The following is an 18,168-nucleotide window of genomic DNA, read 5'->3' on the forward strand; positions in this document are numbered from 1 at the left end:
AAAAAAAAGTCGAAATTTCGTGAATAAAATTGAAATGTTGAGAAAAAAGGTGAATTTTCAACTTTATTCACGAAATTTTTACTTTTTTCTCGAAATTTCTACTTTTTTCTCGACATTTCGACTTTTGTCTCGACATTTCGACTTTTTCCTCGAAATTGATTTTAAGTGTATAATGAAAAAAAAATCTTCCTCCTCTAAAATATTATTCTTATTTTTCTCCTGCCTGGCCCTAATACTCTTCCGTAGACGACGTCATATTTACGATATGTTCTTGTAGTTTATGTCGTATAAACTTAGATTAGATCAATGGAACTAAAATATCCACATGTGATTCACTTGATGAAATAGCTTAAAGTGGAACATCCGGCGGTGGAGCTCCGACCCCTGGGGGTTCAGTCCGGGTCAGTCCGGTTAAAGCCGGTTCAGTCCGGTTCAGTCCGGGTCCGGAGGGTTCAGACCTCGCCTGATGTCGGCCTGAGTCATGAGAGAGCGTCCTGGGGCGGTCGCCGTGGCGACGGCGATGGCGTCGTCACTGGCAGTTGCTGTACTTCTGCACCTGCTCCCGGATGGCGTCCCGGACCACCGTCACGTTCCTCTTCAGGTCGTCCAGCTCCTCGCGCTGCCGCTGCATCCGCTCCTCGTTGGACCGGAACCGCTGCTGCAGCTCTGCGGACAGGGAGGAGAGCCGGGTCAACCGGAGAAACTGGAGAACCGGAGAAACTGGAGAACTGGGTCAACCAGAGAAACCGGAGAACCGGAGAAACTGGAGAAACCGGGGAAACCGGAGAAACCGGGTCAACCGGAGAAACCGGAGAGCTGGTGTTCTGCCAATTTCTGCTACCTGCCGAGAAATGCTACTTTGTGTTTCTGCGCATGCGCACAGTCGATTTTCAAAGTTTGATTGCCAATCATTTCTTGCACGATGTAAAATTGATAATATGGGATGTTGAGTATTTGATCCTTCAAAATACACGACCCATGACATGAATTGCATTACATAAAGAGATAAAGAGAAAAAAAAGAGAAAAAAAACTACAATTCTATTGCTTTATTTGATATTCGTTCAGTCATTGGCCTTTATTTAAACAGGCAGGTCATTAATAACACATTCTAATTTCCAATGACGGCCTGGCAAGATACAAGGACCACTTGGAGGGGAAAAGGAAGTGGTTTAGGGATTAAAACACAGTAATATTGTAGCTCTACAAAGGTAGAAAACCATTAGGGAGCATTTTTTGGCAAAGGAGCAGAAATTGGCAGAACACCAGGTCAACCGGAGAAACCTGAGAGCTGGGTCAACCGGAGAACCGAGAGCAGTTTAGAAATGATTTAAACCTTCATCCCTCTGATAATGTGATTAAATGCACAAAAATATCATTAATCAGTAATCACTCGCTGTAATTAGTGTTGTTTCTACGAGTATCAGGACCAGGCAGGAGAAAAATAAAAATGATATTTTAGAGGAGGAAGATTTTTTTTTCATTATGCACTTCGAGAAAAATGTCGAGAAAAAAGTTTAAATCTTGAGAAAAAAAAGGCGAAATTTCAACTTCATTCTTGAAATTGTATTTCAACATTAATCCCGACATCTCGACTTTTTTCCCGAAGTGCACAATAAAAAAAAATACTCCCCTCTCAAATATTTATTCTCCTGCATGGCCCTAATACTCTTCCGTATGATTCTGTCAGCCTGTCTCAGTTTTAGTTTTAGTCTAGTCTTTGGGTCCAGCTATCATTCTAGTTTTTATTAGTTTTAGTCACGTCAAGTTTCAGTCGACTAAAAGTCTGAGCATTTTACTCTTATTTTAGTCAGAATTGTCCATTTTAGTCTAGTTTTAGTCAAAGATTGTATTTATCCAAACCCATTTTACAATTCAAACAAAGTTATTGAAGACAGAAGACTCTACTTTGAGTTTACAACATATTTATTTTACCGCATTTCTCCCCATCTTTTTCTTTTCCGACGACACATTGGGTTTTCTTTTCCAAGTCTATGTAGGAAAGTGGATCCAAAGATGGATCTTCTTCTTCTCCCGCCCAGAGAAGATCCCCTTAGACCCTCAAAGACCCTCAAAGACGTCTCGTTTTGGTCAACGAAAATGAAGCAGAGTTTTTATTTTGTAATCTACATTTTAGTCTGGTTTTTATTCCTCTATGATATTGCATTATATATTTAATTATCGTTATCGTCACATGACCAGCATTTTCATGCGTCTCGTTTTCCTCCGGTGATAAAGGTTCGTTGACCACGTTGAAAGTATTTGAGTTTGTGGTTTCAGATGTTCCTGCAGGAGAATCCTGGTCTGAGGATGGATGTGAGGTCTGGTTCTCATCAGTCCGTCCGACTCCTCTCTTATCAGGACGGGAACCGGCGCTGCAGGAAGTTTAGATAAGAGTCTGAAGTAGGACGAGTGAAGCTTCCCACCATTCTGGCCCCGGGGACCGGGGACCGGGACTGGAGACCAGGACCAGGTCCTCCCGTATGGTTCCTGGTTGAGGTACTCCTTCTCCTTTCCCACGTCTCCACCGGTCCTGCGTCCCTGATCCCGGAGACTCGGTCCACATGTCTGAGGAGCTTCATGTCTCTGATGCAGAGACGTCCAGGGGACGGCTGGAGACGGAGGAGGATCTTCAGGATCTGGTTATCCGGTTCCGGGTCACTCGGCCCCCAGAACTATTAACTCAGTTCTCTTCCTGAAACTCTGACCTGCTGAGATTCTTCCATCTGGTTTGGACTCGCTGCAGCGAGTTTGTGGCGCTGCGTAGCCATGACAACGGAGGACGAGCCAGTGGACCCTTCCTTCCTTCCTTCCTTCCTTCCTTCCTTCCTTCCTTCCTTCCTTCCTTCCTTCCTTCCTTCCTTCCTTCCTTCCTTCCTTCCTTCCTTCCTTCCTTCCTTCCTTCCTTCCTTCCTTCCTTCCTTCCTGCCCTTCCTTCCTTCCATCAGTCCTTCCTTCCTTCCTTCCTTCCTTCCGTCCATCAGTCTTTCCTTCCTTCCTTCCATCAGTCTTTCCTTCCTTCCATCAGTCCTTCCTTCCTTCCTTCCTTCCTTCCTTCCTTCCTTCCTTCCTTCCATCAGTCCTTCCTTCCTTCCTTCCTTCCTTCCTTCCTTCCTTCCTTCCTTCCTTCCTTCCTTCCTTCCTTCCATCAGTCCTTCCTTCCATCAGTCTTTCCTTCCTTCCTTCCATCAGTCCTTCCTTCCTTCCTTCCTTCCTTCCTTCCTTCCTTCCTTCCTTCCTTCCTTCCTTCCTTCCTTCCTTCCTTCCTTCCTTCCTTCCTTCCTTCCTTCCGTCCATCAGTCTTTCCTTCCTTCCTTCCATCAGTCCTTCCTTCCTTCCTTCCTTCCTTCCTTCCTTCCTTCCTTCCTTCCTTCCTTCCTTCCTTCCTTCCTTCCTTCCTTCCTTCCTTCCTTCCATCAGTCCTTCCTTCCTTCCTTCCTTCCTTCCTTCCTTCCTTCCTTCCTTCCTTCCTTCCTTCCTTCCTTCCTTCCTTCCTTCCTTCCTTCCTTCCTTCCTTCCTTCCTTCCTTCCTTCCTTCAGGAAGGGGTGGTGTTCATCGCTGCTTGCAGCTTTAATCTTGGTCTCGGTTTAGGTGGTCTTGACTACCAGTCTAGTAATTCGTTACTAGCTGAACCAGGATGGAGCTGATGTTTTACAATCACGCAGGATCAGGACACTACTAAGTTTGTTCTCAGTCTGGACCTGAACTAGTCTTGATTCTCTCTGGTCCTGGTCTCGTTAAGGTGGTCTTGACTATAATAATAATAATAATAATAATAATAATAATAATAATAATTATAATAATAATAATAATTCTTTATTTTTAAAAAAGGACAGTGTACATTGATCAACATTTCCTTGCAGAAAGTAAATGTACCCGAGTTAGCCGAAAGGCTAATTTTCATCGGCAGTCCCTTCGCCAGATGTTAATAGATATTCTTTTAAAAATAAAGACTTTTTTTTTTTAAATAACTACAAGACTACAAGTTTAAAGCAGCACTATGTAACTTTTCCACCTTAATCTAATATTTCCAGAGTCATTGTGATGGTACATCAACTTCCAACAGGTTTAATGACACCTCTCATGGTCTGAGGGGTCTGTATCGCCTTCATTGGCACTATGTAACTTTGAGGAGCATGGTAGGAACCCTGCCACACTACTGGTAAAGCACTACCACTTTTGTCCAAAGGAGCCGCCAAACTCAACAAAAGCTGAAAGTTACGTTGTGCTGCTTTAACTCAAACCCAAGACGTTCTGCAGCCCGGTAGCTACTCACTGTCGAGGTCCTGAATCCCCCGCTGAGCTTTATCCAGCAGGTCCTTGGCCTCCCGCGTCATGTTCTTGGCCTTCTGGTGGATGTTGGCGTCGCCCGCATCCCCGCCCAGCGACTCCACCTTCATCTGCAGCTGCTGGTACAGCTTCTCCGTGTCGTTCAGGCTCTGGGGGGAGAGACCATGGTCAGTAGTAGTTCTAAATACATTCTCATATTCATTCCTAAAAGTTGATTTGTATGTCTAAAGATCAACATTTTTGAAAAAAAATAATTGTTGAATCTCAATATAATACTAGTATTAATATGTTGCATAACTACAGTCATACAATTCATGCAACAGCTCAAAAAACTGTTTTAATAACACTAACCCAAATAGATATCGGATCGGATCAAATCCTGATAATCGATTCTGAATCTTAAGAATTGGAATCGAATCGATTCTTGACATTTGAATGGATCCCCAGCCCTGCTGGTCAGGGTGTCCCCCGGCCGTTAACCCCCCGCCCTTTAACCCCCCCCACCTTCTCCAGCGACGCCGCCTGCCTGCTGGCGTTGTTGGCCAGCGCCAGCGCGTCCTTGGCCATGCGCCGGTTCAGCTCAGTCTTGTTCCGGAGAGACTCCACGCTGGACGAGAGGTTGCTCAGATCCATCATGAGCTGCATCTGCTTCCCCTCCAGCCCGTCCAGCCTCTTCTCCACCTGAGTGAGAGCCAAACCCAAAATCAGTACTAAATTAATGGAATGTTGTGTTTCTGTAAAAGGTATGAGGCCCATGGCTCCAGGCTGGCTCCATGTCGCCCTCTAGTGGCGGAAGTGGGCCATGTCAGTTTCAGTTTGTTAAGGATGAACCGCTGGAAAAGTCCCTGAGAAGAAGTGAAATCTAGTAAAAGTTTTTTTTTTTTTGCGCTGTCTGCATATAATATTAATGGTTAATACCATGTTGGTAAAAACCTGAGGTATATATATATGTATTTTTAATATATAATATATAATAACATATATTTTAATATATCATATATTTATTTTATTAATATATATACATATATATATATATTAATAAAATAAATATAATATAAATATTAAAAAATAGATATATATTATAGCCTATATATATTTTTTTTTTAATTTTTTGGGGTATTTTTGTAATTATTTTTTTAATATTAAAAGTAAAAACTTTAAATAAAAGCTTATGTGCTGCTGACTATCTCGAAAGAAAAACTGAACTAGTCACCTGCAGTGGTTAGGAATGTCCTTTACACATATTCCAGTCCTATTAATTACACCGTCCAGACGTCGTTTCTCTTTGGGTAACGTTCCCATTTATTGCTCAGACTTAGTTCAGAAAAAAGAAAAGTATATCAGATCTTTAAAAGACTAAAATTCAGGACGAAATTAATGGAACGTTGTGTTTTCGTTAAAAGGTATCAGTTTATAGAACAATCTGGATACAATTCAATTCAATTCAATTTTATTTATATAGCGTCTAATACAACAGAGTTGTCTCTAGACGCTTTACAGAGACCCATACCCAGAACATGACCCCCGAGCAGTTATTACATAAACAATGGCAGGTAAAAACTCCCCTAGTGGGAGAAAAACCTTAAGCCAAACAGTGGCAAGGAAAAACTCCCCTTTAGGAGGGAAGAAACCTTGAGCAGGACCAGGCTCATAAGGGGGGACCCTCCTGCCGAGGGCCAGACTGGTGGGTCAGGGACGGCAACAGCACAGCAGGCAGGTGGAAGCAGCAACGGGATGACCGGGGGTGGGGACCGCAGGCCAGCACACAGCTCCCGAAGCTCCGGCCCAATCAGCAAGTCCCAGGTTGGGGTGCAGGGTCAGGAAAAGACTTGTGCTCCGTAATGCAAGCTACAAGCCACCCACGGCCACCTGCAGGACAAAAGAGAGAAAAGGGAGGAGAAGGGGGGGCCAGCAACGGGATGACCAGGGGTGGGGACCGCAGGCCAGCACGCAGCTCCCGAAGCTCCGGCCCAATCATCAAGTCCCAGGTTGGGGTGCAGGGTCGGGGAAAGGTTGAGAAGGGGCAGGGCCAGGGAGAGGAGTCTTGAGGGACGAACATTCTCCCCCGCCCAAAAGGGGCCGTTACCCTGCCCCCCTCACTCCCACACTGCAGGTTCCGGTGTCCGGCAAAGGATGCTGCAACATGGACAAAAGAGAGAAAAGGGAGGAGAAGGGGGGCCAGCACAAGAAACCACAGGAGCGACTCTGACACACTAAAGTTTACACTACCTAGAGATTTACCAACACCAGCTAGAGGTTTACTAAACACTAACTATAGGCTTTACTAAACAGAAATGTTTTAAGTTTAGTTTTAAAGGTGGAGGTGGTGTCAGCCCCCTTAACCCAGATTGGAAGTTGGTTCCATAGTAGTGGCGCCTGATAGCAGAACGCCCGCCCTCCAAATCTACATTTAGATACTCTAGGAACTACGAGTAAACCTGCACTCTGAGAACGGAGAGCTCTGACAGGAACATAAGGCACTATCAGGTCTTGCAAATAATGCGGAGCTAAGCCGTTTTGGGCTTTATACGCAAGTAATAAAATTTTAAATTGGATTCTGAATTTTACGGGTAACCAATGGAGCGACGCTAACACTGGAGAGACGTGGTCTCTCCTGCTGATTCCTGTCAGTACTCGTGCTGCTGCATTTTGGATCAGCTGGAGCCTATTCAGCAAATTACTTGGACATCCTGCTAACAACACATTACAGTAATCTAGTCTAGAAGATACAAACGCATGAACTAGTTTTTCTGCATCACTCTGTGAGAGGATTTTCCTAATCTTTGCAATATTACGGAGATGGAAAAAGGCTATTTTACAAACCTGATTGACATATGGTTTAAACGACAAATCCTGATCGAAAATAACACCAAGATTTCTCACAGTTGCACTGGAAGCCATCGCAACACCATCTAATCCCTTCCTAAGATGCTCTGGACCAAGAATGATAACCTCTGTTTTATCTGAATTTAGAAGCAGGAAATTTCTGGACATCCAGTCCTTGATGTCCCTAAGACATGCCTGAAGTTTAACTAACGGTTCTGTTTCATCCGGCTTCATAGACAAATAGAGCTGCGTATCATCAGCATAACAATGAAATTGTATGCCGTGATTCTGGATTATACTTCCCAACGGCTGCATGTATAAACTGAACAAGATTGGCCCTAGCACTGAACCCTGCGGAACACCATAACAGACCCTTGACTGTTCTGAAGAAACCTCATGTACATGAACAAACTGGAACCTGTCAGATAGGTATGATTTAAACCAACATAGAGCTGTCCCTTTAATCCCAACAACATGCTCTAACCTGTGCAGTAAAATGCCATGATCTATAGTGTCAAAAGCAGCACTGAGGTCCACTAGAACCAGTATGGACACTAATCCCTTATCTGAGGCCATAAGGAGGTCATTCGTGACTCGAACCAGTGCTGTCTCTGTGCTATGATGCATTCTGAACCCTGAATGAAAGACTTCAAACAGATCATTTCTATACAAATAGTCACATAACTGGCTTGAAACTGCCTTTTCCAGAATTTTAGACACAAATGGAAGGTTGGAAATTGGTCTATAATTAGCTAAGGTGTCTGGGTCAAGAGAAGGTTTTTTAAGTAAAGGTTTAATTACTGCGACTTTGAAAAAAATAATACAGAAATACAGAAGCCAAAGAATGCAAATCAAACATTACATTTAAAAGAATCATAAAAGCCAGTTTGATGAAGAAATATCATGATAATTGTTAAGTTAGGTGTTTTTTTTTCTTCTTTTTTTCTCTTTCTCTTTTTAGCACCATTGTCATATTTTTTTCTTTGAATCAAAAAAGAATATGACTATCTGTGTTTTTTTTTAATTACGTTCATTGGAAAGTGTTTTTTTAATAATTTGCGTAATTTTTCTTTTTTATTATTACATTCATTGAAATTTGATTTCTTAGGAAAAAGAATAATACAAAAATAAATAAAAACCAGTTTGATGAAGAAATATGATAATTGTTCAGCTTATAATAAGTTTTAAATTTGCGTAATTTGTCATTCTTGTTTTTTTATTATTATTACATTAATTGAAATTTGATTTCTTACAAAAAAGAATAATAAAAAGGTTAATCATCATCAGTCATATTTTTTTCTTTGAATCAAAAAAGAATATGACTACCTGTGTTTGACGACAGCTATTTTGTATTATTTTATAACTTTTTTGTAGTTTTGGTTTTGTTTTTTCTTTTTTTTGTTTGTTCGTTATTTTAGTTTTTTTTTCTTATTACATTAATTGAAATGTGATTTCTTAGGAAAAAGGGACAGATAAAATAAGCTTAGTCTTCTTTCTGTTCCCTTTCATTCAAGGAAAGAGATTTGTTGTAATTATATTGAACTGTTTTGTTTTTCTTTAATGAATGAATGAATGAGGCGTGATGCACCCGAGGGACAGGGGGAGACCCCACCCTCGTCTCTCACCTGGGCCGTGGCCTCCTTGGTGCCGTTCAGGTTGTCCTGGGCGTCCCTCAGGGCCTCCCTGGACTTCTTCATGGCCTTCTCCGTCTCACTCAGAGCCTGCTTCACCTCCGCCGTCGTGTTCTTCACGTTCATCGCTCGGTTCCTGCACAAAAGTTTCATTACATGAAGTTACAATAAATGACAGCAGTTACATAAACCAGGCGACTGGTGACTGAGGGATTATGTAGAGTTTCCTTCAGGATGGATGGATGGATGATGGATGGATGGATGGATGATGGATGGATGGATGGATGGATGGATGAGTGTATTGATGGATGGATGGATGGATGGATGGATGATGGATGGATGGATGGATGGATGGATGAGTGTATTGATGGATGGATGGATGGATGGATGGATGGATGGATGAGTGTATTGATGGATGGATGGATGGATGGATGGATGGATGGATGGATGGATGAGTGTATTGATGGATGGATGGATGGATGATGGATGGATGAGTGTATTGATGGATGGATGGATGGATGGATGGATGGATGGATGATGGATGGATGATAGATGGATGGATGATGGATGATGGATGGATGGATGGATGGATGGATGATGGATGGATGATAGATGGATGGATGATGGATGGATGGATGGATGGATGATGGATGGATGATGGATGGATGGATGGATGGATGGATGGATGGATGGATGGATGATGGATGGATGATAGATGGATGGATGATGGATGGATGGATGATGGATGGATGGATAGATGGATGGATGGATGATGGATGGATGGATGGATGGATGGATGGATGGATGGATGGATGGATGATGGATGGATGGATGGATGGATGGATGGATGGATGGATGGATGGATGGATGGATGGATGGATGGATGGATGGATGGATGGATGGATGTATGGATGGATGATAGATGGATGATGGATGGATGATGATGGATGGTCCGGTCTTGCTTGCTGATTGGGTAACGTATTGCGTCACGCATCGCGTCACTTCCTGGTGTTTGCGGTCTGTGCTGCTGCCGTTTCACGGCGTTGCAGGCTCAGATCTCTCCCGACTTTTTATCTAAAACTTAGACTGTTTTCTGGTAAAATAGCACTATATCTGGTACATTACTGTCTTTATTTCAACACTCGCTCATTTTCTCTTCCGTAACTTTCACTGTCACCAATCACCGATACATTTTCTGTCCGTTAGCCTCCGTTAGCATCTTAGCATGGCCGCTCCGGCTCCCACCGCTTCACCTCTTTCCTGCTCAGTGTGTGAAATGTTTAGTTATTCCTCTGCCTCCTTTAGTGAAGACGGTAAGTGCTTAAAGTGTAGTTTATTTGCAGGGCTGGAGGCGAGGCTCAGTCAGTTAGAGGTCCGGTTCGGCCAACTAAACCATAGTCCGAGAGCCTCCTCAGCTAACCAGGCTAAGCTAGCGGCGGACCGGCCCGTAGCAGCTGAGCGTAACCGCTCCCCTGCAGCTCCCGAGCAGCCGGCCAGGCAGGGCAGCTGGGTGACGGTTCGGAGGAAGACTAGTCTTAAAGGGCTCACGGAACACCACCACCCGCTTCATGTGTCTAACAGATTTTCCCCACTTAGCGACACATCTGTTGAGAAACCGACCCTGGTGATTGGAGACTCCATAGTCAGACATGTGAAGCCGACTCCAGAGACCTTAGTTAGGTGCATCCCGGGGGCCAGAGCGGGCGACATAGAAGCAAATTTGAAGCTACTGGCAAAGGGTAATCGTAAATATGGTAAAGTTATCATCAATGTCGGAGCTAATGACTCCCGTCTTCGCCAGTCGGAAGTAACCAGAATGAATATTGTCTCGGTGTGTAACTTCGCCAAAACCATGTCAGACTCCGTAGGTTTTTCTGGCCCCCTCCCCAATCTGACCAGCGATGACATGTTTAGTCGCATGCTCTCGCTCCGCCGCTGGTTGTCTCAGTGGTGTTCAGAAAACGACGTGGACTTTATTGACAACTGGGAGACATTCTGGGGAAAGCCCGGTCTGATTAGAAGGGACGGCATTCATCCCACCCGGGATGGTGCAGCTCTTATGTCTAGAAATCTGGCCAATGTTATTAGACACTCCCCCTGACAATGCAGGGTCCAGGCCAGGATGCAGAGCTGTAGTTTAACAGGGCTGGAGGCGAGGCTTAGTCAGTTAGAGGTCCGGTTTGGCCAACTAGACCATAGTCCGATAGAATCCTCTGCGGACCGGCCCGTAGCAGCTGAGCGTAACCGCTCCCCTGCAGCTCCCCGGCAGCCGGCCAGGCAGGGCAGCTGGGTGACGGTTCGGAGGAAGGGTAGTCTTAAAGGGCTCAGCGACACATCTGTTGCTTCTCAAGGACCAACGCCTGCCAACAAAACTGTAGGATTGCATTATGTAATTAGCGACTCTAAAACTGTAGGATTACATGATATTGGCGACTCTGGCCAGGTGCCTAGCAAAATAGAAGTGGTTGCAGTTCCCCGCCCTCCAAAAGTTCACCAGGTGCAGCGTTATAGAGGCGTTAACCAAGATAACCTTGTAAAAATTAAAACCAATGCACATTTGGTACCAATTACAGACCGAAAAATTAGATGCGGACTACTAAATATACGATCATTAAGCTCTAAGTCTCTGTTAGTAAATGATATAATTACAGAGAGCAGGAGTGATATTTTCTGCTTAACAGAAACATGGTTACAGGAGGAAGAGTATGTTAGTTTGAATGAATCAACTCCGCCCGGCTACTTTAATCATCACATTCCTAGAAGCACGGGCCGAGGCGGAGGAGTCGCAGCAATTTATAACTCCGGTCTCCAAACAAAAATTGAACCCAAGTGCAACTATAATACATTTGAAAGCCTCATGCTTGGTCTGAAATTTCCGAGCCGGAAATCAGAGAAGCCAGTTGTGTTAGTGGTAGTGTACCGGCCCCCTGCTGGTGCGTATCTGGAGTTTTTGTCTGAATTTTCAGATTTCCTTTCTGGATTATTGATCAGCACAGATAAATTCATCATAGTGGGTGATTTTAACATTCATATGGATGTTGAAAGCGATAATCTTAAATTAGCCTTCGATTCTCTTCTAGAATCAATGGGTATCTCACAAAAAGTGGATAAACCGACGCACTGTTTTAATCATACTCTCGATCTCGTTCTCACCTACGGTGTTGAAACTGATGGTCTGTTGGTGTCACCTGTAAACTCCCTTTTATCCGACCATTACTTAATAACGTTTGAATTTAATTTTGTTGATGTTGAAGTGCAAAATAGGAGGTATTATTTTAGCAGATGTTTGTCTGATGAAGTTATTGTTAAATTTAGGGAGGCCATTGCTTATCTTACGACAGTGCGAAATAGTGATGTAGTCGAGGCCAGTGACCTGGGTTCTACCTCTGCAGATGTTGATTTCCTTGCTAGTAACACTGCTGATTTGTTGCATTCAGCTTTAGATGAAGTTGCTCCTTTGAAAAGGAGGGTTTCTAGCCACAGGAGCTTAACTCCCTGGTACAATTCAGATATCCGCATGTTGAAACAAAACGTGCGTAAAATGGAAAGGAAGTGGTACTCTTGTAGGTCTGTAGACTCTTATCGTGAATGGAAAGATATTCTAATAGTATATAAAAAAGCCATTCGCAAAGCCAGAACAGCTTATTATTCAACGCTGATAGAGGATAACAAAAGTAACCCACGTTTTCTGTTCAGCACTGTAGCCAGGCTGACAAAGAGTCACAACTCTGTTGAGCCGTGCATTCCTGCAGCTCTCAGTAGTGAGGACTTTATGGGCTTCTTCAACAGTAAAATCGCGAGAATTAGAGAAGAAATCAACCAGCCGGTTGTAGGTGTTTCTTCAGCTTTAGCGACTTCCCTAGGCTCTGACTTGTCTCTAGACTGTTTTGATCCTATAGACCTCCCTGAGCTGACTTCACTCGTTAATAGAGCTAAGTCAACCACATGTATGTTAGACCCCATCCCGACTCGTCTATTCAAACATGTTTTTTCTCTTATTGGTACGACAATACTGGACCAAATTAACCTATCCCTAAGTTTAGGATATGTACCACAGGTTTTCAAAGTCGCAGTAATTAAACCTTTACTTAAAAAACCTTCTCTTGACCCAGACACCTTAGCTAATTATAGACCAATTTCCAACCTTCCATTTGTGTCTAAAATTCTGGAAAAGGCAGTTTCAAGCCAGTTATGTGACTATTTGTATAGAAATGATCTGTTTGAAGTCTTTCAGTCAGGGTTCAGAATGCATCATAGCACAGAGACAGCACTTGTTCGAGTCACGAATGACCTCCTTATGGCCTCAGATAAGGGATTAGTGTCCATACTGGTTCTACTGGACCTCAGTGCTGCTTTTGACACTATAGATCATGGCATTTTACTGCACAGGTTAGAGCATGTTGTTGGGATTAAAGGGACAGCTCTATGTTGGTTTAAATCATATCTATCTGACAGGTTCCAGTTTGTTCATGTACATGAGGTTTCTTCAGAACAGTCAAGGGTCTGTTATGGTGTTCCGCAGGGTTCAGTGCTAGGGCCAATCTTGTTCAGTTTATACATGCAGCCGTTGGGAAGTATAATCCAGAATCACGGCATACACTTTCATTGTTATGCTGATGATACGCAGCTCTATTTGTCTATGAAGCCGGATGAAACAGAACCGTTAGTTAAACTTCAGGCATGTCTTAGGGACATCAAGGACTGGATGTCCAGAAATTTCCTGCTTCTAAATTCAGATAAAACAGAGGTTATCATTCTTGGTCCAGAGCATCTTAGGAAGGGATTAGATGGTGTTGCGATGGCTTCCAGTGCAACTGTGAGAAATCTTGGTGTTATTTTCGATCAGGATTTGTCGTTTAAACCATATGTCAATCAGGTTTGTAAAATAGCCTTTTTCCATCTCCGTAATATTGCAAAGATTAGGAAAATCCTCTCACAGAGTGATGCAGAAAAACTAGTTCATGCGTTTGTATCTTCTAGACTAGATTACTGTAATGTGTTGTTAGCAGGATGTCCAAGTAATTTGCTGAATAGGCTCCAGCTGATCCAAAATGCAGCAGCACGAGTACTGACAGGAATTAGCAGGAGAGACCACGTCTCTCCAGTGTTAGCGTCGCTCCATTGGTTACCCGTAAAATTCAGAATCCAATTTAAAATTTTATTACTTGCGTATAAAGCCCAAAACGGCTTAGCTCCGCATTATTTGCAAGACCTGATAGTGCCTTATGTTCCTGTCAGAGCTCTCCGTTCTCAGAGTGCAGGTTTACTCGTAGTTCCTAGAGTATCTAAATGTAGATTTGGAGGGCGGGCGTTCTGCTATCAGGCACCATTACTTTGGAACCAACTTCCAATCTGGGTTAAGGAGGCTGACTCCACCTCCACCTTTAAAACTAAACTTAAAACCTTTCTGTTTAGTAAAGCCTATAGTTAGTGTTTAGTAAACCTCTAGCTGGTGTTGGTAAATCTCTAGGTAGTGTAAACTTTAGTGTGTCAGAGTCGCTCCTGTAGTTTCTTGTGCTGGCCCCCCCTTCTCCTCCCTTTTCTCTCTTTTGTCCATGTTGCAGCATCCTTTGCCGGACACCGGAACCTGCAGGTGGTCGTGGGTGGCTTGTAGCTTGCATTACGGAGCACAAGTCTTTCCCTGACCCTGCACCCCAACCTGGGACTTGATGATTGGGCCGGAGCTTCGGGAGCTGCGTGCTGGCCTGCGGTCCCCACCCCTGGTCATCCCGTTGCTGCCCCCCCCTTCTCCTCCCTTTTCTCTCTTTTGTCCTGCAGGTGGCCGTGGGTGGCTTGTAGCTTGCATTACGGAGCACAAGTCTTTTCCTGACCCTGCACCCCAACCTGGGACTTGCTGATTGGGCCGGAGCTTCGGGAGCTGTGTGCTGGCCTGCGGTCCCCACCCCCGGTCATCCCGTTGCTGCTTCCACCTGCCTGCTGTGCTGTTGCCGTCCCTGACCCACCAGTCTGGCCCTCGGCAGGAGGGTCCCCCCTGATGAGCCTGGTCCTGCTCAAGGTTTCTTCCCTCCTAAAGGGGAGTTTTTCCTTGCCACTGTTTGGCTTAAGGTTTTTCTCCCACTAGGGGAGTTTTTTACCTGCCATTGTTTATGTAATAACTGCTCGGGGGTCATGTTCTGGGTATGGGTCTCTGTAAAGCGTCTAGAGACAACTCTGTTGTATTAGACGCTATATAAATAAAATTGAATTGAATTGAATTGAATGGATGGATGATGGATGGATGGATAGATGGATGGATGGATGGATGGATGGATGGATGGATGGATGATGGATGGATGGATGGATGGATGGATGGATGGATGATGGATGGATGGATGGATGGATGGATGGATGGATGGATGATGGATGGATGGATGGATGGATGGATGGATGGATGGATGGATGGATGGATGGATGGATGGATGGATGGATGGATGGATGGATGGATGTATGGATGGATGATAGATGGATGATGGATGGATGGATGATGGATGGATGGATAGATGGATGGATGGATGGATGGATGGATGGATGATGGATGGATGGATGGATGGATGGATGGATGATGGATGGATGGATGGATGGATGGATGGATGGATGATGGATGGATGGATGGATGGATGGATGGATGGATGGATGGATGGATGGATGGATGGATGGATGGATGGATGGATGGATGGATGGATGGATGGATGGATGGATGGATGTATGGATGGATGATAGATGGATGATGGATGGATGATGATGGATGGATGGATGGATGGATGGATGGATGATGGATGGATGGATGGATGGATGGATGGATGGATGGATGGATGGATGGATGGATGGATGGATAGATGGATGGATGGATGGATGGATGGATGGATAGATGTATGGATGGATGATAGATGGATGATGAATGGATGATGGATGGATGGATGGATGGATGATGGATGGATGATAGATGGATGGATGGATGTATGGATGATGAATGGATGATGGATGGATGGATGATAGATGGATGGATGGATGTATGGATGGATGATAGATGGATGATGGATGGATGATGATGGATGGATGGATGGATGGATGGATGTATGATGAATGGATGATGGATGGATGGATGGATGGATGGATGGATGATGGATGGATGATGGATGGATGATGGATGGATGGATGGATGATGGATGGATGGATAGATGGATGGATGGATGGATGGATGGATGGATGGATGGATGGATGATGGATGGATGGATGGATGGATGGATGGATGGATGGATGGATGGATGGATGGATGATGAATGGATGATGGATGGATGGATGATGGATGGATGATAGATGGATGGATGGATGTATGGATGATGAATGGATGATGGATGGATGGATGGATGTATGGATGGATGGATGGATGGATGATGAATGGATGATGGATGGATGGATGGATGGATGGATGGATGGATGGATGATGAATGGATGATGGATGGATGTATGGATGGATGATAGATGGATGATGGATGGATGATGATGGATGGATGGATGGATGGATGGATGGATGATGAATGGATGATGGATGGATGGATGGATGGATGGATGGATGGATGGATGATGAATGGATGATGGATGGATGGATGTATGGATGGATGATAGATGGATGATGGATGGATGTATGGATGGATGATAGATGGATGATGGATGGATGATGATGGATGGATGGATGGATGGATGGATGGATGATGAATGGATGATGGATGGATGGATGGATGGATGGATGGATGGATGATGAATGGATGATGGATGGATGGATGTATGGATGGATGATAGATGGATGATGGATGGATGGATGTATGGATGGATGATAGATGGATGATGGATGGATGATGAATGGATGATGGATGGATGGATGGATGGATGGATGGATGATAGATGGATGATGGATGGATGGATGGATGGATGGATGGATGGATGGATGGATGGATGATGGATGGATGATAGAAGGATGATGGATGGATGATGGATGAATAGATAGATGGATGGGTGGATGATGGATAGATAGATAGATAGATAGATAGATAGATAGATAGATAGATAGATAGATAGATAGATAGATAGATAGATAGATGTATGGATGGATGGATCCCTACTTGGCGTCTCTAGCTCGCTCCAGCAGCTCCCTGGTTGTGTTGATATGGCCCGACGTCTCGTTGATGATCCGGTCCACGTTGGTCAGGTTGTTCAGGCTGCCCTGGATCTGCTGGATCACCTTCTCCAGGGTGGACGAGTTGAAGGGCAGCGTGATGGCCAGAACCTGCAGAGCAACCTTCTCTATGCTCTCTGGGTCAGCACCCTCCTCTGGACCATGGAGAAGAACGGAAACATAAGAGGACATGAAGAAGAACGGAAACACAAGAGGACATGAAAAAGAACGGAAACACAAGAGGACATGAAAAAGAACGGAAACACAAGAGGACGTGAAGAAGAACGGAAACACAAGAGGACACGAAGAAGAACAGAAACACAAGAGGACACGAAGAAGAACAGAAACACAAGAGGACACGAAGAAGAACGGAAACACAAGAGGACATGAAGAAGAACGGAAACACAAGAGGACACGAAGAAGAACAGAAACACAAGAGGACACGAAGAAGAACGGAAACACAAGAGGACATGAAGAAGAACGGAAACAGAAGAGGACATGAAGAAGAACGGAAACACAAGAGGACACGAAGAACAGAAACACAAGAGGACATGAAGAAGAACGGAAACACAAGAGGACATGAAGAAGAACGGAAACACAAGAGGACACGAAGAAGAACAGAAACACAAGAGGACACGAAGAAGAACGGAAACACAAGAGGACATGAAGAAGAACGGAAACACAAGAGGACACGAAGAAGAACAGAAACACAAGAGGACACGAAGAAGAACGGAAACACAAGAGGACATGAAGAAGAACGGAAACACAAGAGGACATGAAGAAGAACAGAAACACAAGAGGACATGAAGAAGAACAGAAACACAGAAGGACGGGAAGAAGAACGGAAACACAAGAGGACATGAAGAAGAACGGAAACACAAGAGGACATGAAGAAGAACGGAAACACAAGAGGACATGAAGAAGAACGGAAACACAAGAGGACGTGAAGAAGAACGGAAACACAAGAGGACACACCGACAAGAGGAAACACCGACAAATTCAAGGCCAAGAGTGGCACCATGGAACCAACTTCCAGTCTGGATCCAGGAGGCTGACACCACCTCCACCTTAAAACCAAACTTAGAACCTTTCTGCTTAGTAAACCTTTAGTTAGTGTAACTCTAGTGTGTTAGGGCCAGTAGTCATAGCTTCGTTGTAGATATGCTGCTATAGAGCTACGCTGCAGGGGGGCTCGACCATGATCCACTGACCCATCACCTCTCTTCTCTTTCCTTTCTCAGTTATTAA

The 18,168-nt window shown here is 44.2% G+C and overlaps 1 protein-coding gene across 3 annotated transcripts in view; it reads right to left on the reverse strand.

Moving 5' to 3' along the window:
• Positions 1-18,168, reverse strand: part of lamb2l (laminin, beta 2-like) — a 104,343-nt gene that overhangs the window by 619 nt on the left and 85,556 nt on the right. For all 3 annotated transcript variants that reach the window (XM_061736847.1, XM_061736849.1, XM_061736848.1), the window contains exons 31-35: positions 16,868-17,075; positions 8,742-8,883; positions 4,795-4,971; positions 4,277-4,439; positions 1-666 (exon numbers count right to left, since the gene is read on the reverse strand). The exon at positions 1-666 is cut by the window's left edge and continues 619 nt beyond it. In XM_061736847.1, coding sequence (XP_061592831.1) covers positions 530-666; positions 4,277-4,439; positions 4,795-4,971; positions 8,742-8,883; positions 16,868-17,075 — 827 coding nt within the window. In that variant the 3' untranslated portion in view covers positions 1-529. The remainder of the gene's footprint in view (positions 667-4,276; positions 4,440-4,794; positions 4,972-8,741; positions 8,884-16,867; positions 17,076-18,168) is intronic.

The sequence above is a fragment of the Cololabis saira genome, chromosome 12, assembly GCF_033807715.1.
Source record: "Cololabis saira isolate AMF1-May2022 chromosome 12, fColSai1.1, whole genome shotgun sequence".
NCBI classification, from domain to species: domain Eukaryota; kingdom Metazoa; phylum Chordata; class Actinopteri; order Beloniformes; family Belonidae; genus Cololabis; species Cololabis saira.